At 39.8% G+C, this 21,333-nt stretch overlaps 2 protein-coding genes across 2 annotated transcripts; both read left to right on the top strand.

The window, feature by feature from the left end:
• Positions 1 to 332: 332 nt before the first annotated feature.
• On the top strand, positions 333 to 3,194 carry LOC111574193 (glucose-induced degradation protein 8-B homolog). The gene is made up of 5 exons (XM_023278632.3): positions 333 to 427; positions 755 to 884; positions 1,032 to 1,228; positions 1,359 to 1,556; positions 2,097 to 3,194. Exons 2-5 carry the CDS (start codon positions 767 to 769, stop codon positions 2,268 to 2,270), a joined length of 687 nt encoding a protein of 228 aa, XP_023134400.1. The 5' UTR covers positions 333 to 427; positions 755 to 766; the 3' UTR covers positions 2,271 to 3,194.
• A 1,935-nt stretch (positions 3,195 to 5,129) lies between these two features.
• slc17a9b (solute carrier family 17 member 9b) lies at positions 5,130 to 20,240 on the top strand. Its single transcript, XM_023278655.3, has 13 exons — positions 5,130 to 5,892; positions 7,042 to 7,239; positions 7,685 to 7,824; positions 10,369 to 10,468; positions 10,782 to 10,912; positions 11,044 to 11,140; positions 11,922 to 12,018; positions 15,631 to 15,718; positions 15,821 to 15,855; positions 16,021 to 16,136; positions 17,081 to 17,136; positions 17,251 to 17,280; positions 17,629 to 20,240. The coding sequence occupies exons 1-13, from the start codon at positions 5,759 to 5,761 to the stop codon at positions 17,805 to 17,807; spliced, it is 1,401 nt and encodes a 466-aa protein (XP_023134423.1). The 5' UTR covers positions 5,130 to 5,758; the 3' UTR covers positions 17,808 to 20,240.
• The last annotated feature ends 1,093 nt before the right edge of the window (positions 20,241 to 21,333 follow it).

Genomic DNA, 21,333 nt, shown 5'->3' on the forward strand with positions numbered 1-21,333 from the left:
ATTTTTTTCCGTTCGCTTCAAGTTGTCGCTTTTAGGAAATATTCATTTAATAACAAAATTGTGTGGGATTACATTTTTCACCTCTGTCCTCAGGCACCTATAACCATAGAATGAAAATGTCAATAATTTGTAAGGTTCTCAGATTAAAAAAAAAAAAACAAGCAAACAAACAAGCAAAAACAAAACAGAATATTAGTTCCACAACGTTGATCCACATATATATTATTTAACAAATAAGCATAAACCTGTGCCGTCAGTTCTGAGGTATGCTATTCTTTAAAATGACTGTAGGGGGCAGCAGTTTGTATGCAGCTTGGAGTTTACGGAACCAGAAACAGGCCAAAAAAAAAGAGAGAGAAGAAGAAGAAGAGGCTCGCCCTCCGTTAGCTAGCTAGCTACTGCTGGGAAGTAGCGATAAAATCTTCAGGTATGGTGAATAAAGCAGCCACTGTATTGTCATAGGGTAGTATATGCCTAGAAATAGTTGAAAAGAAAACTGAATAGGATTCGTTCCAGATATATGTATGCGAAATAAATAAATCTTCAAGCAGAAGTAGTCGGCTTCAATGTTGTGGTTTTCATCGAAGGCCCGAACTATTGTTACTTAGAATTTCCGGTGCCGTGTTGTTGACAAACTGAAGAGCTATCAGTTAACTACCCAAACCGTCAGCGTTATAATGTCATTCAGTATTCTCCGTGTCTGAAATGTCATCCGCTAAACTCACCACATAGCCATTCTTCTGTACCATTCCAGGATATTCTCATAATGAGTTATGCAGAGAAGCCGGAGGACATAACAAGGGAAGAGTGGATGGATAAACTCAACAATGTCCACATTCAGAGAGCTGATATGAACAGGCTCATTATGAATTATCTGGTGACAGGTAAAGTACCTATTTTTTGTGTATGTTTTTTGTCACTGCGTTTGTTTGTAGATGTCTACAAAGATCAAATGTGCGGTGAAGTGTGGTGTTCGAATGTGGAATGTGCAGGATTTCACTACTTTTTTTGTTGTTGTTGTTGTTAAACAGAGGGTTTCAAGGAGGCAGCAGAGAAATTCAGGATGGAGTCTGGAATAGAGCCGAGCGTGGACTTGGATTCCCTAGATGAAAGAATTAAGATCAGAGAGATGATCTTGAAGGGACAGATCCAGGATGCTATTGCGCTTATCAACAGTCTGCACCCAGAACTGCTGGATACAAATCGTTACCTCTACTTTCACCTGCAGGTAAACTAAAACAGCGCATACATACCAGTGTTGTATTTTCTGAAATGCTGCTTTGTAATGTCATGTCATGCTATGACTGTTGTTTTCACTTCCGGTTGCAACAATGGCTGTTTGTTCTTGATCTTTGCAGCAGCAGCATCTTATTGAGTTGATTCGTTTGAGGGAGACTGAAGCCGCCCTTGAATTTGCCCAGTCCCAGTTAGCAGAGCAGGGGGAGGAGAGTCGTGAATGTCTGACTGAGATGGAGAGGACGCTGGCACTGCTGGCATTTGACAACCCAGAAGACTCACCTTTTGGAGATTTGCTCAATATGATGCAGAGGCAAAAGGTATAGAGTCAAAGCATATTAGTAAAAATTCACATTTGTTTTTCTTGCCCTTAGCACTTTTTGGTCATATCACACATAAAATATATTAATTTTAAATGATGCTTTTTATGTGAATTTTGTGTTACTATATTTTGCTTTATGCCTTATCTCTGTTCCATTTTTTCTGCTATTGTGTCTTGCCTGCAAAAGAGGTCTTGATGCTTATGAGAAAACCAGATTCACTAAAGGCAATGATAAGTGACAAGATGAGCTACATGCCACCTGTACTTCAGGATCCATTACTAAAAAAAAAAAAAGTTTCTGCAGGTTTAGGGATCAGTTTTAACTCAGATTTTAATTTAGAACTGATTTGTAGTCATGGCAAAGTGACCCTTGTGGTACCCTGCCAATTTGACACATTGGGATCAGTTAATTTATAACAAGCAGTTGTAAAAAGTCCTCTTTAGTTCTGATATGAGCTTTCCATAGCCTCAGGGGTGGAAAAAAAGCCTCAAATGTGTTTAACAAAAAGCATTAACCTGTTTGTGGTTTGTTTTTCAGGTGTGGAGTGAAGTGAATCAGTGTGTGCTAGACTATGAAAACAGAGAGTCAACACCCAAGCTGGCCAAGCTCCTGAAACTACTGCTGTGGGCTCAAAATGAACTTGACCAAAAGAAAGTGAAGTATCCCAAAATGACTGACCTCAGCAAGGGAACCATTGAAGACCCTAAATAAGGACCCAGAGTGAAAAAAGTATCACAGCATTACAAAATGGACATGTTTCGTTTATACCCTATTTATACCCCCAACAAACTGACTCATATAGAGTACAACCTTTTCTTTTTTTTTGTAAGGGTTGCTTTTTGATACTTTATTAACTCGGTATGTGCAGAACACTCAGTTGATTGCATTTTAAAATGACCTCTCAAAGTAAATTAACAAGCCAGATCATTATTTCAGTCGGTATTTTAATTGACATATTTGTTTGTGTAAAATGAGTATGTTTCAGTTACACTAGTTTTTCTGTCTGCTGGCAGGGAAAGTTGTTGGCATAGGAGGGTGTGAATAAAGCCTAAATTAGGCTGTTTTCTGTGTGTGACCACTTTGAGGGAGCAAAGTTTGATGTTCAGGGAAAATGGTTGGCTCATAGTGCACTGCTTCAAATAAACATGTTTCTTCCTCACAAAAACATACACATTTCAGCTAGTACTCTTATGTGGCGGCAATAGCCAAAACAAGATATTTGGGGTATTTCAAGCTACTGTGACTTTGAAAGTTAATTTCAACTTTAGATTCATACTGCATTGTTGCTTGGGATGTTACCAAAACCTGCTGACAAAGACTAGAGCAAAGGAAAGAATGTATGTTATTGTAGCAATTTGGTTGGAAAGGTGCGATTACTGGAATGCTATAAACTTTGCAGCGTACTGTGACTGTGCAAGCTCAAAGATAGCCTCGGTTTCATAGTATTTTACAATGTTGCAGATGATGTGTAAAGATGTGAATGGATAACTCTTATGTCCGCAGAAATGGTGACTCTTTTACAGATGGGTTATTTACATTTATGAAACAAGTAGCCCTTTTGCAAAATTAGATGTGCTTTTTTTTTTTTTTTTTTGCTGGTATGTTATTTTGCAATAAAAGTGAATTTTAAAACTGGGAAGTTATAATCGACGTGTTTTGATTATGGAAATGTGAAACTGTTTTGACAGTTGAGATAAAGAAAAAAAAGGCAGAAAGACATTACAGCTGTATGCTTTCAGGTGACTTGCATGCTTTCATGATGATCTTTTTTTTTAACTTCTTTGAACTCCACAACAGCTATCTGACAGCTGTTAGGTTGCAGATTAATATTGTAGACATCACATTTTTTAGTCAGATTACACAATAAACTGTCTAATTACCTAAGCTACTAATAAATAGTTTCACCTAAACTAAAACAACACTGAAAGATACACCATGCTGAATGACCGGCAGTGGAGGAGGTTTTCAGTTTATTTAAGATTCAGTGTATTTACTGAAGAAAAAGTACCTACATTCAATCTAAAACACTCCCGAGTGAAAAAAGTCTCATGACTGTTTTGCCACTATGTCTTTAATTACTGTAGATTACTGATACATTAACACCCAAGTTTCATTTTACTGTTGTAATTAGTTGAAGTAGAGTTAATCTTAACTATTATATATGAAGCTTTACTGTGTTTTATAAAACGTTCAGATGTCTAGAAAATGTTAATCTGTGGATACAACTGGATATTTCTTTGAACTATAGTAGAGTTGGAGTACTTAGTAACAGAGGTGTTGCTAAGATTATGAAACATTGGCAGCTTAGCCCAGCCCACACATCTTGAGAATTTTTGCTGATGATGGCACCATTTTCAAGTTATATGTTAGTCATAAGTTAGGTGTCAGACACTGTCCTCAAAGGCAAAGTATAATGATCCCAATTTCTTTCTATGCTTAGTCCATGTTCCATATTAATATCACTATGATTGCAGGCCAAACTGTAGGCCTTGAAATATTTTATTATTATTATTTTATTATTTATTATATAATAATATATAATAAATAAATATATAATAATAATAATAATATTATTATATTTAATGGTAATTTGAATAACCGGCCCTTTAAATAGTCCAGAAAACGATATCTTGGTTTTGGTGAGGAGAAAAAGTTTACATATAAAGTCCAATAACACAATAATCCAAATCACTAATAACAATCACAGCAAATCTGCTAACTAGACATCAAATTAACAAAAACATCATTTAGATCCAGGGCTTTTCATTAAACATTCAGGAATATTATGGGATTATTATTTATATATTATTATGGGATTTGTGTAATTTTTTTAGAATTATAAAAAACATTACTGTCAAAAAAATCTGCAATTTCTGTACCATACAGTTATGAGATCTAACTCTTATCTAAGTAGAAAAACGACTTAAAATCATTCCTCCATTCATTCAACATTTGGAATATAGGAGAATTATTATCTATACATTATTATTGCTTTTATCTTTTACGTGGATTTAGAGGAGCGTATTATAAAAACATTTCTCTGCTTTTTAAATTTCTGCAACATCTGGAATTTGCAGGTATGGTGGTTGTCTAAGAAAAAACAGAAAATAGAAAAAGAAAATAACAAAAAACAATATTTACATTCAAGGCTATTCATAAAACATTAGCTTACTGGGGGAATTATTGTTTGTTTATTATTATGGCTTAGATTTGTAGTTATGTATCTGGTAAAAGTACCACAAAAGCATTTCTCTACTGCTTTTATGATTTTTGTATGTGTGCAGGGATGAGGTATGACCGTTGTCTAAGGCCGATTAGAGAAAAGAACAACAATAACAAAAACATTATTTAGATCCAGAGCTATTTGTTGAACATTAGGGAATACAGAGGAATTTATAAGTATATATTATTACGACTTTTATTTGTACTTTACATGAGCGGTAAATGTAACTCTGATTACATTTACCGCTCATGTAGGAGTATTTATTTATTTATTTATTTTTAAAGTGCGATGGTACTTTAATTTGGCGGAGTGGCTATTATATAACGATTTCTTGCTATTTCGAACATCCAAGGGCAGACGGAGCTCCGGCAGCAGCCTCCGAGCCGCTGCGCACATCTCCGCCCCACATCGGCTCCTCTCCTCGTGCGCCGTCGTCAACTGAACATCCCGGTTACTGGGAGCGACGACGCCGGTTCACCTTGTGTTCAAATCTGCACCGTCATGACCGGGAAGGCCCCGGAGCCAGATGCTGTGGTGGGACGAGAGGGATGAGTGCAGCTGAACGTGGTTAAAATCACTTCCTGATTAACCCTCTACCGACCGGCAGGAGGAACTGCGCGGCGGGCTGGAGGAAGAGGAGGAGGAGGAGGAGGAGGTGGAGGCTGGGGAGAAAAACTGACACGTGGATTACTCCTCCTCGGGCATCAGGACAAATAGACTGCCTCCTCTCGCTTCAGGTCCGTACGCGGCGATCATCGCTTGTCCTCCTGTCAAGTCCTCATTTCCAGGTTTATGGGACCGAAACGTCGAAAACCTACGATGTGATTGCGCGAATACTTTACGAGAAGATTTGTTAGTTTTTTTCTCCCTCTCTCTCTCTCTGTCTCTCTTCTCTCGTTCACTTCTGTTCGACCGTTATAAGAAAGTAAGTAAAATAGCGGTTGAAGAGAGGCTGCCGTCCGTCACCTCGCGTTGAATGGCAGTTATTCAAAAATATGGCAAGAACTATAGTCCAGATTTGGTCTGTCACAAGGAAAACCATCCGTTGGACAAGATCGGAGTCGCTGGATGTCACAAGAAGTGGCCTGAACACAACAGCAACTGGCCGAGGTAACATTTTCACGTCTCGTATTCAACAGGGCTTTCCGTGTTTAACACATTCACCCAACACAGGAAGCCTTTTAGATCAATATTGTTTCCAGCAACTCTGGCTGACACTTTATCAGAGCCATCTTTGTTGTTGCCTGTCTGAGAAATGACACGTATCGTCTGTGGCCTCTCCTCCTGCCTCACTACTTTTAAGATGTAGTTGCAGTGCCACAGGAGCCAAGTGCTCTCTAAAAAAGGGAAGTAATTCATTCTGACATTTAAAAAAAAAAACTGATGTTGCACTCATTTCCTTTTAGATTTAATGATAACTTGTGCGAACCTTTTCCCATTAAGACCCATTTTAACCCCTGTTGAACGCACCACAGCTGCCTTATATAAGATTCAAGAGTTTCTATATGTCACAATGCTCACACAGCCAGGTCATGTATGCAAATGAGAACTGGTTCTGCAACATTTTTACCTGGTCAAATAAAGTAATTAAACCACATGTACAGTGAAATGCAAAATTTCTCAAGAAACAGTCATTATTCAGGCATTATTTTATCGGTTTTCATGATAGGCAAAGAAACTGATACTGACCGATACTACATTTTTATGCCAATATCGGGCCGATAATATCAGTGGGTCAATATTATCACACATCCCTAGTTACAATGTCATAAATACTGAGACAGAGATGTTAAAGTGCAGTGTAGGATGTGCAAGAGTACAGTATGCGTGTGCATGTCATTTAGAACATAGACATCACATTAAAACTGTTCATCACTCAATTTCTCAGTTCACAACATTTTCTCACTAAGAGGCAGTTAAAGGATGTTCAATATGGCTTCTATATATCCACACAAATATACTATGAGCTGAGCTTATCTTTGACCTGTTAATCTCTATTATTCCTTTTACTATATGTCCACCATATAAACCCTGATGACAGAAACATCGTCCCAGATCTATAAGAGAAGTATTACTATATGTTAAAAACAATTGGCAATACTAGATCATAAATCTGCAATATGACAGTCCAGTGTGCTGTTATACAGATGAGGTGCTGTATTTTAGATTTTGATGATTTTTTTTTTTTGCTGTTGATAATTCCAAAGTTTGTCCTTAACCGTTGAGGATGCTCACGTGAATTCCCTTCATTCCGTGCAGGCCGGTGGCGAGGGTATGGATGGTGGTGCTGTTGCTCGGGACATGCCTCCTCTACTGTGCCAGGGTGGCGATGCCCATCTGTGCCGTCAGCATGGCCGAGCAGTTCAGCTGGAGCAAGAGGGAGTCCGGCATGGTGCTGGGCAGCTTCTTCTGGGGCTACTGCTTCACCCAAGTCTTCGGAGGCTACGTCAGTGACCGGTGAGAAGCAGTCAAACTGTAACAAAATGCGGTTAGAGGCAGAATTATCTCATGCGGACGCCTGTTTTGATGTGAGCGACGACAGGGGTTTTCAGTTCGCACCTGTTTCAGCTTCCTGCCTGTCGTTTGTATCAGATGTCGTTTGCATGGCCATTCCTGGCACGGACGCAAACAGCACAGTTGTGTTTGCTCAGCCTGGAGAGATAATGTTGTGAATGAAGCTCCATGTTTTCTCTGTATTATTATGTTAACTGTAGACTCCCAGTGTCATCAGTAGGTAAGCTGTGTTTGGATAAATTTATTTACTCCTGTTATTAGGCCAAAGTTATGCATAGTGTTACAAGTTATCCAGGAAATCAGAGTTGAGCCACCTCTCACTTTTAGACATATATGCAGTTTCCTGTGCAGTTAAAGCTAATCCGAACTGACTGTTGTGTGTCCACAGGGTGGGAGGTGAGAAGGTCCTCCTGCTGTCAGCTGCAGCCTGGGGGTCAATGACAGCCTTCACACCCCTCCTGGCCCACTTCTGCTCCCAGCCCATCCTCTCCATGACACTCGCCCGCTTCCTCATGGGCCTGTTGCAAGGTGAGATGTGTTTAGATGAGGAATCCATACCAAAAAAAGTCTCATCTACATGTTTTTTTCCAGGTCTTGAAGGTGATAATTATATGAGCTGTTCAAAACTCAGTGTTTTGGTAACCCCATGGGTCTTTGTTTCTGGTTAGAAGTACCCACCAGAACTGCAGCTGTTGATTATTTTAGTAATCAAGTATTGTATTGATCATTCTGGCGATTAATAGAGTAATTGGATTTGGCTTGCATGTTACAGCATCAATAGGGGAAGTGAGTACACTGTGCAACAGAAATAACCGTCATGGCGGAACATGGGTGGACATCTGCGGTGTATTGTACATATATAGTACGGTACACCGGTATTCAACTAAAACTCAAAGCCATGGGAGCCCGACATGTATTTAGTTGGTGATGCAGAAATCACAAAAATATGTTTGGTCCGTTTAAACTGCTGCTACTGCAGCTGATAGAACACAAATAAGAAAACTGAGTAGTTTATTAGTATTTATTACAGAGAATATTGAATCAGTCGGTAAAAACAGAAACAGTGAAGCGTAAAAAAAGCCCTTATAATTTATTGTCTATAGGTCCGGGTCCGTATAGGATGAAGTCTGGGTTCGGACTCGCACTGCGATCCACCAGTTAGCGAGGAATTTTAGTAATCGAATTACTCGAATCGCTCTCAGAATCAGTTCAGCCCTACCTACTAGATTTAATTAGCAAAAATTCTACCTGTCAGTAAATGATACCTGAACATATCTCATATCTGCTTGTTCCTTTCAACACTGCTGAGGCCTACACTCAAAAGATACAGATGACGGGCGCCTGGATAGCTCAACTGATAGAGCGGGCAACCCATGAACAGGGGCTGTAGTTCCCAACGCAGTGGCCTGGGTTCAAGTCCCACTCACGGCCCTTTACTGCATGTCTTCCCCCCACTTTCCTGTCTATGTCTTCACTGACCTATCAAATGAAGGCCAAAAAATAATTTAAAAAGATACAGGTGACACCTCCGTATCCCATGCATCAGCTTAGTGCATCCCCTCGACTTAATTTTGTACATTCTTGATTCCTTCCCTTGCCTCCTTTCCTCGCGTCTTTTTCCCTCCCATCTGAGGCGATAAGGAGGAGACACAAGCAGAGAGGAGTTAAGGCAACAGGCATTTAACAAAATGACACATCCTTGGCAACATCAGTTAAATATGACGGATGACACAATTGCATCATCGGTGGTTTTGTTGCAGCCTGTATTTTATGATCACTGTGTTTGTAATATTGTACAGTATATTTTCACTTTTAGTTTACTTTGTAAGGTGATGAAGAATGTACAGATTCAATATGGTTTCATTTTTTAACTTAATACCCACGCGTGCTATGAAGTATGTAAGAGGTGCGACACATAAAAGAGTGCTATAGTATAATATAGAATGAATCATGTGATTTTTCAGTCTGGCTCAATCCATGGTTAATATACTACGGTTGTATGTCATGCCCCGTTATACTGTCGCAGTTGCTCAAAAGTCTACTGCAAGCGTCGTCTCTCCTCAAGATGCATTTTAAGATTTGAAACATCCTTCAGGAGTTCGATTTCCAGGTCACAAGAGGATGGAGTAGAGAGGAGATGATGAAGCTCATAGATAGAGAAAACGTGTATGTGGGAATATACCATTCTAACAGCAGACAATTTGACTTGTCGCAGTAGAGAAAGCATTGGTGGAATTAATGTTGTTATAGTTCCATTAAGTGTCCCAGTAAGCCATGACAGTCAGCCAAGCATGCCCATGAGCAAGAACTCCCTTAAGTGGATTGCAGCAATCGGTAACAAAATGTGGTTTTCCCACGTCATAAGGTCTGCCACAAAAAGCACCTGAAGTCATAGTGACACATTTTAAATTCCTAGTCGGTTAGTGTTGTGCATCGTTATTCTTTTTTTAATAATTAAATGAGTACCATTTGTCACTTTGAGCTGAGCTCTTTCATAAAACCAGTTCCACGAAAAGCCTCTAAAGACAACATGTGATCTGACTTAAGGTCAGAGGTAAAGCTAAAGACATTGTTGTTTTAACTAATTTTCTGATGCTTAAAATTTGATCACAGCAGGAAATTCCACATCTTTATAACTTTAACCTATTGGCCATAGTTTTGTCTGTTTTAGTGCAAGTATAGTTTCAGCAAAAAAAAAATGTTGATGGTAATTAAACATATTGAATAATGTCATGACATTTATAGACCTGTGTGAATCACAGCATGCTTTGATTTCGGCACAGCCATCCTCACATTGTCATTTGTTAATTTGTTTTGAGTACAAGACTGGATTTACTACATAGGTGGCATGTTTTAGGAATGTTTTTGAATTCATTTGGCAGCAATCTACCAGTTTTGGATTTCAAATACCTTAGAACCTGCCATAATAATGAATATGTTACTTAGATTACCTTAAATGCAAATCTGTAGTTTCCTCCCATATTGTATGATTTGTGTGATCTAATCCTATTGCCCCTTAAATTCTTCTTGACATTTCATTGTACAAACTGTGTTTTGTGTCTCGATTTTTAGGAGTTCATTACCCTTCCCTGGCCAGCCTGTGCTCTCAAAAGGTGGTGGAAAGTGAACGGGGCTTCCTCATGAGCACTGTGGGTAGTGGCTCCTACCTGGGGTGAGTCAAGTGTTTCACAATAAACAGGGAACGGTGAGAAAAGGATTCTTGCCAGACAATTGCTACACTAAGAGGAGGCTTTTATGTCAGAGCTCTCTATTGTGATCCCTTAATTATTTGTAAAGCCTACCAGTGTTTAAAAATAGTGATTTTATTGTCTACATTTAGATATATAGGCAGTGTTATGTAACATCCTGACATTTGTTTTCAGAGTTTAACTCAAGTTATGTTTGCGCCTAATTTATCTTAACTATGTTGAAACACAAGGGTGTGTTTATGTGACTTGTGTCTTGTCGTGATCTATTTTTTTCAGCACTCTGGTGATTGGAGGAGCTGGCTCCCTCATGCTGGACGTGTACGGCTGGGAGAGTGTTTTCTACGTTTCCGGTCTCCTCTCAGTCCTGTGGGCCTACTGCATGTGGAAATATCTACTCAAAGGAGAAGGCAAGGGCTGCTTTAGCTGTGTCAACAGTATCTGTGTCATTTTGTGCTGCTACCTTGTACCTGCTTATTTGTATACTTGGAGTCAGTGCCCTCTTGTGTGCCAATGAGTCCATGTTCATCTGTGTGCGCAGGGCCTATAATCACCCTGGAGTCACTGGGCAGCGGTGGGGCCCAGTCCAAACTGTCCAAAAGACATTGGTTACGGCTCCTCAAACAACCTGCAGTCTGGTGAGATAACGATAATGCAATGTGTGTGTGTGTGTGTGTGTGTGTGTGTGTGTGTGTGTGTGTGTGTGTGTGTGTGTGTGTGTGTGTGTGTGTGTGTGTGTGTGTGACTGTGAGCAAATGTGCAACCCTTTGGATATGTCTGCACTTTGAGCTCTCTGTAGCTCCCCTCTACATATACATAGCAGATGAATGAGCAGCTTTAATTCGGAGTGCCTTGCAAAACCTGCATCAGGGAAGTTCTGCCATATTTCTGCTGCTGATTTACAACCTCTAATTGCACATGTTTTGCAACCATGCAAATTTGGCTTATTATGGAAAAATAAAACATTTAGAATAGTAATTCAGAAGGACAAATGTAGAAATGTATCCCAGTGCTGGAATTTAGAAAATTAGATCTCAACTGCTGCAATGGTTCTTCCAGTTTCTCCCTCTTGCCTGGATATTTATATACAGTACTGTAATGCAACTGAAATGCTCCATGTTCACTGGCACCAAGCGCCTCTGTTGTTTAATCTGATTGTCTGGTCTGCCTTGAGAGTCTATGATTCGATGATAGTCTGCTGGTTTTAAGCTTAAAATATTAATATACTGTTGGATGATTTCTACCTAGTAGTGACAAGATTTAGGAGGGAAAACAATGGGTGTCAAAGTAGCACAAGTTTGGTTCAGTGTTCCGAAAACTGGGGCATTTTTTTTGTTAATACAACGGAGCAGTCACTGGTTTGTGTAAATGTAGTTGCAAGGCATTTACTGTAACAGTCTGTCTTTATTCCCTGACCAGTGCTGTGATAGTGACGCACCTTTGCACAGCGAGCACCTTCTTCACTCTTCTGTCGTGGCTGCCAACATTCTTTAAAGACACCTACCCTGATGCTAAGGTAATCATGCAACCTTTTCATGCTCCTTTTAATCATACTTTTTAACTCACATGCATAGGAAAATCAACTAAAGCAAAGCTGGCATTTTGGCAAGTTGTTTTTTTTTTCACCTTGCCACACACAGTGTTTTTATATGCTGGAATGAGCGAAATCAGCAGCCAGTTGCATGACTGAGAATTTGCACCTTGAAACTGCAGCATAAAGGCCATCCCTAAAACACAGATCCTGACAGCCAGACTTTTTACATAAGACACATACGGAACCAATCCCATCAACTTGCTGGGTGGGGCAAGTATCATTATTCTTCAGAATCGGATTATGATTCAAACATGTTTGGCTAATTTAGTCCAATAATGCAACTCACCGTTGTGTAGCGTAGTTTTACAGCATGTGAGTAGAGTCACAAGTGAGCCGGTTGTGCGCTAGGTGCGTGTTAGGGAATTCTGCGATGTCGAGAGATGAACGAGGAGGCAGATTCAGAGACACTATGGTGACTCAGATGGCTTAGGTTGAGAATAAGATTTACTGATATCAGGAGAAGTGATACAACGAGCAACACACTGATGTGAGCACTGGCAGCATCAATTCTGAGGATTCTCTTTAACCTTGGGTATATATTGAGTTGGGAGGAATTCCATATTTAGATTACGGCACAATATGGAGACAGCTTGTCTACTACGTAATGTAGACTAAACAGTATCTAATCTTAACCAAGTCATGTATTTGTTACAGTATTTGCCTCTCTCTCATGTATCTTCTTTTGCAGCATCTGCCTTTCTCAGTGTCAGATTAGGGACAGAGAGGACCTGAATGAGCTCCCAGCCTCAGTTTGGGAGAAGCAAATAGGAACAGAGGTCAAAGGTGATAACGTGTAGGATAATTTGAGGTGATCAATAGGATCTACAACTTGATTTAAGGTGTCTGTAGTTGACAGATGCAACCTGCATGATATTTTGGGATGTCTTCAGCTAACAGCTGCGAGGAAATACCTCAATAAGGGGAAAGAGAGTAATTTTTCTTTCACAGTGTAGGAAGCAGGGAGGGCTGAGTGGAAATCAATGGTGTTGAGCTACATCTAAGCGATTGTAAAGGATTATTTTCATGGAAAAAACATCTGAATATGCAACTTTGATACACAGATATGAGAACTTTAAGAATCTACAGCCATGTCAGTGACAATGTGAGGCTGTACTTAGGCATAGTGGTGTTTGCAGGTTAATGCTAACACCAGAATGATCATGTTAAGCAGTTATCGCATTTACCACATCCCCTGTATTATATCAGCTTGTTGCTATGCTAACATTCATTAATTAGTAGTTTACATAAAGTATAGCTGAATGTTAATAGTTTTGGAATAGGAATATGGTCACAAACTAATGTGTTCAACGAATTAAAATGTTGACCCAAATGATTAAACTAGAGGAAAAGTCATGTAAAACCAATATCATCTGAATATCATGAATGTCAAAAGCAAAATGTGTCCCAATCCACATGGTAGATGCAGAGCAGTCACCAACCTTTTTGAACCTGAGAGCAACTTCAAGGGTACTGAGTAGTACGAAGGGCACCTTGTTTGATACAAACTTCCTCAATAGCAAACTTGTGCCATCATCTTTAAATAATAATAATATGAAAATAATATGTCAAAAGACTTTCTGATCACATTTATGTTAATTATTCCTTACAATAATTATTAACAACGATTTCCACAACAATGACGGTAGGAAACACACACACATATACGGAAATCTGTTCCAATATTTAAAAGTCAGAGGTATCCCATCTCTGAAACTTTTGTAAATATATTTCTTGGTAGTTTTGTATGAATCAGCATATTTGCAGCATTTTGTTCAAAATCACACCAGACACATTTCTGTGCAAATTGTCACTTATAACATTTTTAGGAAATCATTAACTGTCATCAAATCATGCTTCATTTGTGCAAACCACTACCTTTGTAACATTTTTGAACAATTCAAGAACTCTGTCCCATGTTTGTACAAATTATCAGTTATGTAAGAAAAAAATCAACTCTTTCACATTTTGAAATGAATCCTATCACATTAGTACTAATCACCAGCATTTTTCACCAGCATTGCAACATTTTTAAAAAATCATAACAAAAAATCATTACATGATTTCAACAAATTATTTTTCACTTATTGTGTCATGGCACGGTGTTTTGAATGACAACATGTTACCTCTTTCTTTGTCTGTAAATGTGTGTTAGTGGGAAGCCTGGCATTGCAGAGCTTATCATGTCTTACCTTTACCTTGCAGCTCACAGTTCAGATGGTTCAGTTTCCCAGTGATGTCCGTTAAAAATGCAACGGCAAGAATCCACTCAGTGTCCTGAAGCAGCAAGGTGTCTTCCCCTTTGGACTGCATCAACTCTTTGATTTCGGCCAACAGTGACAAAAAACGCTGTAAAACTGTTCCCCTGCTGATCCATGGGGTTTCTGTGTGTAGTAACAGGTCACCATGTTCAGCTAACAGCTCCTCCAGCAGCACCTTCAATGTCCTGGTTGTTTGGCTTTGGAGCCATTTATGATCTTCATGACACGAGTCACCACATGATCAAATCCGGCCACTTTTGTACATACATATGTCCTGCTGGTGAATGATGCAGTGGTAATGTAGGAATGTTGGGAAGTCTGGATCACCTCTGCATCGTACAGTGAAGCCTGCATGGCGACCCGTCATGGAGGAGCCCCGTCCGTCGTGACTAAAACAAACTTTTCTAATGGTACATTTTTCTCCACGAAGAAGCTTTTCGCCGCGTAGTCGATGTCAAAGCTGCCTTTAAGTCCCGGGTTTTCCTGTCCGTAGTGCATACAGTCTATGCGCTACCAGGTGGCTAGTTAGCATGGAAGCTTTGTAGCGGCTAAATTAGCGTCTCTCCACATTGTGCCGCTTTGCCGTCGCAATAGTCACCCCGCAAATACGACACATACATTTATCTTTCACTGTCGTGAAAAAGAACTCTTCCTCCCAGTCATCGTGAAAATAGTGTTTTCTCTTTCACTTCTCTGTCATGTTTTGGGGGTAAAAAACCACATCTATATCTTCCCAAAGTGTCTGCGTCTGGACGCTTCAGCAGAGTGACGTAGTGGTTGGACATGCGCAGTGAACTTTGACTCCGACAACGTCAAAGTTCATGTACACCAAAGACGTTGTTTTTTTAAAAAAAATATAATAAATATTGTAATTTAAAATCTGCATTAATATAAGTATTTTCGATTTAAAAAGAACAGCAGCTATAATGTTTTATGAGGAATTTCATGGTGACTAGTGTTATTTTTAGAACATGTGTTGGGGGCAACTCACATGGTCTCTGAGGGCAACCAGGCGCCCGCGGGCACCGTGTTGGCTACCCCTGATGTAGAGTATTTCATTGTGCAGATGAGCTTTGACCTGCTGGTGGCACGAGATGAAGAGTTGTGATTAAAGGTTCATTCTTTGGTCGTCATGAATATTGACATTCATAGAGCCACACCGAGACAGATCATTATTAAACAACAAGTACCTAATAGGAAAAGAAACTAACAGTTAACATTCCCCACTGTTTCTAGTCAAGTTCATTCATACTCTGAAAATATGTTGTCTTTCCAGGGCTGGGTGTTCAATGTCATTCCTTGGTTGGTGGCCATACCCTCGTCCCTGTTCAGCGGCTGCCTGTCAGACCACCTCATCACTCAAGGTAGGGGCCCTGAAGGACACTCAATGAAAATGATTTTTAAATATATAACATGATTGATAAAGCGGCTGTATAAATCCTAATTTTTCCTCTTGATCCTCTCAGGCTTCGATACAGCCTCAGTGAGGAAGTTGATGCAGGTACAATATTTGTCGTTTGACATATTATTCTGTGTTTATGTTGTATGTTTAGTCTCATTGTGAATTTTCCTCCTCCCAATCCAAAGTGTATGAATGTCCTCTTTGCACTAATGAACTACATAGAATTTTGATTTCTGTTTTTGTGTGCATTCATCCCCCTGTTAGTTTTTCTCCATGGGTGTGTCCAGTGTGTTTACCCTTCTTCTGTGTGGCAACACCACCTTCCCCTGGACTGTAGCATTTGTGTCTGCCACTATGGGTCTCACCACCTTCAGTCACAGGTACCGGCACCCACTATTCCTTCACACTGTATTTCTGACCCTGATAGACTTAAATGTGGTGCTCCTGTTTGTCGGTTTCGTGTTTTGTACACTCCATCTTAGTGATGCCATTTAATATTATAACCTTTATTTTCATTATGAGGACAGCATCATGTAGCAGCCTCTTAGACGTTAAAGTGCGAAATATCTCACAACCATTTCCAGTCAACGAGTCTGTTTTTTGACAAAAAGTCCCGAAATATAACAGGGAAGACATGTCAGGTCCCAGCTTTTATTAGGCATGCAGTTTGTTGCTTGTGAGTCATTACATTTTTGCATTTTACCCACATTGGGATAATTGCATAAAATAGGGTGTTATTAAGCTCTGTTTGTCATTGTTATTCCAAAAAGACTAGATAATTTCCAGGGTAGTTTTTAGCAAATATCACCCAGTGTGTTGTGCAATATTTTCAAGTGCAGGTTAATGCACATACTTTGGGTTGCTAAAGAGTATGCACCCTGTCTTATGGTAATTAAGGAACATATCAGCCAGTGTAACACTGTGATTAACTTAAGTGTAAGAGCAAAAGAATGAACAATTAAAAAGGAAAGAAAAGAAAAGAAATAGATTTTTTTTCATGTACCTACGAGAGAAATTTGTTTTTTTAATTTTATTTTATTTCATTGTTTTTTAAATGAGCTTGCTTCCTAAAGAAAGAAAATGTATTAATTTAGGTGTCAGACTTTAATATATATGGAGGCAAGTGACAAATAATGATGCAGTCAAAGATAGCAGACTGTAAAGAGAAAACAAGCATTTCCATGATACAGACATGGATTTTTAAATTTTTTTTTTAATGGTAGAGACTGTCAGGCTAAGTATTGGCTTTACTCTGAGAGTTTACAAAGAGTCATTATAGCATCTTATGAGATTAAATGACTAATAATATGTATTTCTATTACAGTGGTGTCTCTGTAAATGTTCAAGATCTTGCTCCTTCTTGTGCCGGAGCTTTATTCGGTGAGTTTTTAAAAAAAAAAAAATGTTCCACAGAAGATTTTTTTAAAACAAAAACTGAAATTTTAATTCTTTGATAAATGTTACATCTTTCGTGTGCTTTCATTTATTTTGCAGGTGTTATGAACACATGTGGCGCTTTCTCAGGTGAGTTTCTGTTGATTAAGAAATATCGGCGATGAATCTTTCACTATAACACTATTAAATGAAACAACTGATTCACTCGTCTGAAAACAAACTTTGAGCCGATGCGTCAGTCACACTGGCTCTTATGCATGCATATTTCATCAAAGGAGCACAATGAAGTTTGTGTCAGATGAATAATGCAGGGAACAGGGGATGACAGTTGGTGGTCCTATGAGGGACGCAGAGAGAACTGTGACTCAATTCATCTGGAAAAAAAATTAACTGTACCCCCACATAAAAGATACTTCATGTGTTGTTTGTATCTTTGTGATATTATGCTATTAATGATTACTGTGTGTTCCTGTGCAGGGGTCCTTATGGTGTATTTCTCGGGGTATCTCATCGAGGCAACAGGCTCATGGGCGTCTGTGTTTGCCCTTATCACCACAGTCAACCTGCTGGGCCTCTGCACCTTCCTGGGCTTCGCTGAGGCCCGCCGGGTCGACATTGACTCTAGTAAAGTCCGCCACCACAACATCCACATCTAAATCATCAGTCATCAGATGGACCAGAATGCTTTTCCCCAAGGGAGACATGACCTTGGGCAACCAGCAGCTAGGACATATCCACAGTGGAGTGCTATCCAGTGCATAACAAGCGGTACCAGGATAAAACCTGCAGACAACATCTGGGAAAAGTATGATTCTCTCTGTGTCCGATTGAGGAAGTACTGCAACAGCTATTGAAAAGCACACAGCGGAGCCAGCACAGTGAAAGGTCTTGTGGAGCTGCGGCCTTAAATCCTAGAAGAACACAGATGTGCTAGACAATGCTCTGTTAGTTCAGGAAGAATGTGGAAGGATAGCTGGAGAGAAAAAAAGTCCACACTACCTCCTGGTCCCAGCTTGTGAAACATGTGAGCATATACTCATCAGCTGTTACAGACTGTGTTACTTAGGACTAGAAAAGTCACAGAGATTGTTAGAAAGCCATAGCTCACTGTTTCAGTGCGTGTGTGTGTGTGTGTGTGTGTTGAAGGAGACGTGAGAGTGATGGATGTGTTCGTCTCAGGAGCTCTCTGACAGCTGTGACAGACCAAGGTGGTGTGTTCTTACCCTGCGGGGATGGGGGAGGCGGTGTGGGTGATGCAGTGAGAGTCCAGCCTCTCATACCTGGAGTCTTTTATTAGTACGCCCCACTCACCCATCACTGAGAGAACTGTCTGAGTGACACCTCATTACCCAGGCACTAATTACTTGGCAGGCACTCTAATGTCCTGTACAATTTACCTTCTGTGGTCCCTGTCTCCATGGTTACAAGCTCATCTTATCATTTCGGAAGCGGGGGGGGGGTCACAAAGCTTTATGGCAGCGAGGCTTCAACGAAGTGCGCTCTCACTCATTGTTGTCTCAAAGAATATGTTTTTGAGTTGGAAGACCAAAGGTTATTAAGTAAATTAACTGTATTTTCTTTCTATGTGATTGCATGTCATAGAAATACCTCACATGATTGTTTTTGATTGCCTTTATATTTATATGGCTTAATGAGTTTCAAAAGCTTCTTTTTTTTGTTAGAGAAAAGAAATATATTCGGTAGGGTGACAGAAAATCAGATCAGTGTGATGCAGTATGGGAAATGCTAATAATTATGTTGGAGAGAAACTTGACATCATCTCAGTGAAAACTTTGCAGGCAACTTTTTGTGTAGAGGGATCCGTCCTTATTATCGTACCTTTGTTGCCTCGGCACTAAAAAGAAAGTGATGTCAGTATTTGGAGATCACCATGCTCTTGTCACGGTGGTAATGGAGGTTGTGTCTCCCCCCTGGCTCATTAAGGCTGCCTCCATGTTACACACTGACATGATGAATGTTGCCGGACGGGCGAGAGGATTAAAAATAATGTCTTGTATTCAGTACTGTTAAAGAACTAGAGGTGGTGTGATGATACTAATGCAAAAGTTTCCAGCTGCGTAGTTCTGGCTGAATGTCGAAGTGATTGTAGCATTTAGCTTTGGGTGTTCAGAGCACAGTTTTATAAATTTTGTTTCACATTTGGAAGATGTAATATTCAGTCTAGATGCTTACTTGACATGTGTACCTTTTTTAAATCTATGCATTTATTATTTTGTGCCTGATTTGAGCAATGAAAGAGCTGCGAGATATGCTCATTGTGGTAGCACGGTGTTAATTATTGATCATATTTGCCTTCTTTCTAAGATTTTCATTGCTTCTGTGTCACTTGTTAATATTTACACACAATGGCACATAGGCTTATGGCTTCCTGGATGATTTTTGTAGAAACGGGGAAGTGTACACTTTTGTGGGACAGATTTGATTTCTGAAATGCCCATTTCATCTCGGACATTATCAGTTATTACCAAAATGTTGTAATAGGAAAGTAATTAGATTTATTTAAATGTTTGCTTGCTGTCTGTCAGAGTAAAGATATAATTATTCTGTGTAACATTATCAGATTATTTTTGTGTGACACATAAACCTATCGTCTGGCTACAGAGAATAGTTTGAGAGCTGACCTGAAATCTGATATCACAAATTGTATTTATTTGCAGAAGATCACTGTAAAAAATGATCAACCTTCTATTTTTTTCTCTGCCTTTTTTTTTTTTTTTTTTTTTGGACAAACCAGGTCCACACATTCCTGAAATGCTTGCCCTGCAGCAGATGTGCATTATTTACAACTGCTCCCATCTGTTGTCTCGTTTCTTTTTTCTGTCATTAAGTTGACATCGGAACACATAATATATATGATATTATCTGATAAATAGATGCAGTTCTGTTCACCAACATATTTTACTGTGGGTTTGTGAAAGCCTTCTGACAAACAGTCTTTTGATAACCTGTAAGATATGTAAGATTAAAAAAAAACATAAATGCAAGAAAATGCAGTATTCTAATGCATTTAAGATATGTTGTATTTAAAAGCTGTTAACTTTGAATAAAATTATATTTTGTCAACACAGGGAAGTTGTTCCTGTTTGATATTGTATCTGCATGTATTTTCACTGTAGATCCACAGAGAGGCAGCACAGTATCAGCAATGAGAGAGCACATGGCGTCCACTACAGATACCTCAACATTTTCTGTCATGTAGATAGGCCTTCTGTGTGGCGGCACAGAAGGCCTGAAGGCTTGAAGTTTTCATATAGATGACTTTTAACTCGCACACACAGACATCACAGGCGCCACAGATGAAAAAGCAGGAAGGTCCCCCCCCCAAATGAAACTGCGAACCATTTATCTGCACTGTTCCGTCTCTGGACCACAGGTTCTAGTCCAGGTCTGTCCTGTTCACACTAGCGGCTCACTACAAGTCCAGATTCCGAGTCCAGGCCAGCGGGACGTATGTGGTGGCACCATATGGCAGGATGCTGTGTGCCATGTTGGCTAGCTGGCACTACCCACGTGTGAATGGCCAGACGCTAGTCAACCCAACCCACTCCTCCTCATGGGACCGAACGGCTCAGGTTGCCATGACGACTGGTGGCTTGTGGCTGCCGCGTGGCAAATAAAAAGAAAGGGGGGGGGGGGTCAGAAGTGAAGGAAAGTAACAAGTCAGATAAAAGTCAGCGGAGTCGGAGAGAGTTGGCCGGAAATTTGGCTTTGGATGTACAGTTCATACAGCGATGGTGTTAAAGAGGTGGTCAGTCACTTATTGGAGTGCTCTCACTGACAGAAAATGGTGTTGTAAAAGCAGACATAATCATGATGAGTGGCCCACTATTTAATTAGCAGAGATGAAACACTAAGGAGAGAGTAGAGGAGAGGGGAGATAAACCCTCCCCCAGCTTGTAGGTTGGTAAGAGTAACCCAGTAAGTGCGGGGCCCATCAGAGAGCCAGAGATACATGTAAATGAAATAGCCCCATTAATTAGTAATTAACATCAAGTTAATGACATTTCACTGTGTCGCCATCTCATCTTATGTCCTTCCTCCATGGTGGAGGGGCTGTCTCTCGGGTCCCTGATCTGAATGCTAATTAGTGCAAAGCTAAACTGCCATATAGGGCTACCTAATAATATAGAGGCCCAGTTTAAGAGTGGTCATTGTGTGGGG

This window comes from Amphiprion ocellaris, chromosome 8, assembly GCF_022539595.1.
Source record: "Amphiprion ocellaris isolate individual 3 ecotype Okinawa chromosome 8, ASM2253959v1, whole genome shotgun sequence".
In the NCBI taxonomy this organism is placed as follows: Eukaryota; Metazoa; Chordata; class Actinopteri; family Pomacentridae; genus Amphiprion; species Amphiprion ocellaris.

Excerpts from the sequence above, each read along its gene's own strand:
- LOC111574193 (XM_023278632.3), top strand. The coding sequence starts at position 767 with ATGAGTTATGCAGAGAAGCCGGAGGACATAACAAGGGAAGAGTGGATG. Across the intron at positions 885-1,031 it reads TATGAATTATCTGGTGACAG|AGGGTTTCAAGGAGGCAGCA; the intron begins GTAAAGTACCTA and ends GTTGTTAAACAG. Across the intron at positions 1,229-1,358 it reads ACCTCTACTTTCACCTGCAG|CAGCAGCATCTTATTGAGTT; the intron begins GTAAACTAAAAC and ends TGATCTTTGCAG.
- slc17a9b (XM_023278655.3), top strand. The coding sequence starts at position 5,759 with ATGGCAGTTATTCAAAAATATGGCAAGAACTATAGTCCAGATTTGGTC. Across the intron at positions 10,469-10,781 it reads GGTAGTGGCTCCTACCTGGG|CACTCTGGTGATTGGAGGAG; the intron begins GTGAGTCAAGTG and ends TATTTTTTTCAG. Across the intron at positions 15,719-15,820 it reads AGACCACCTCATCACTCAAG|GCTTCGATACAGCCTCAGTG; the intron begins GTAGGGGCCCTG and ends TGATCCTCTCAG.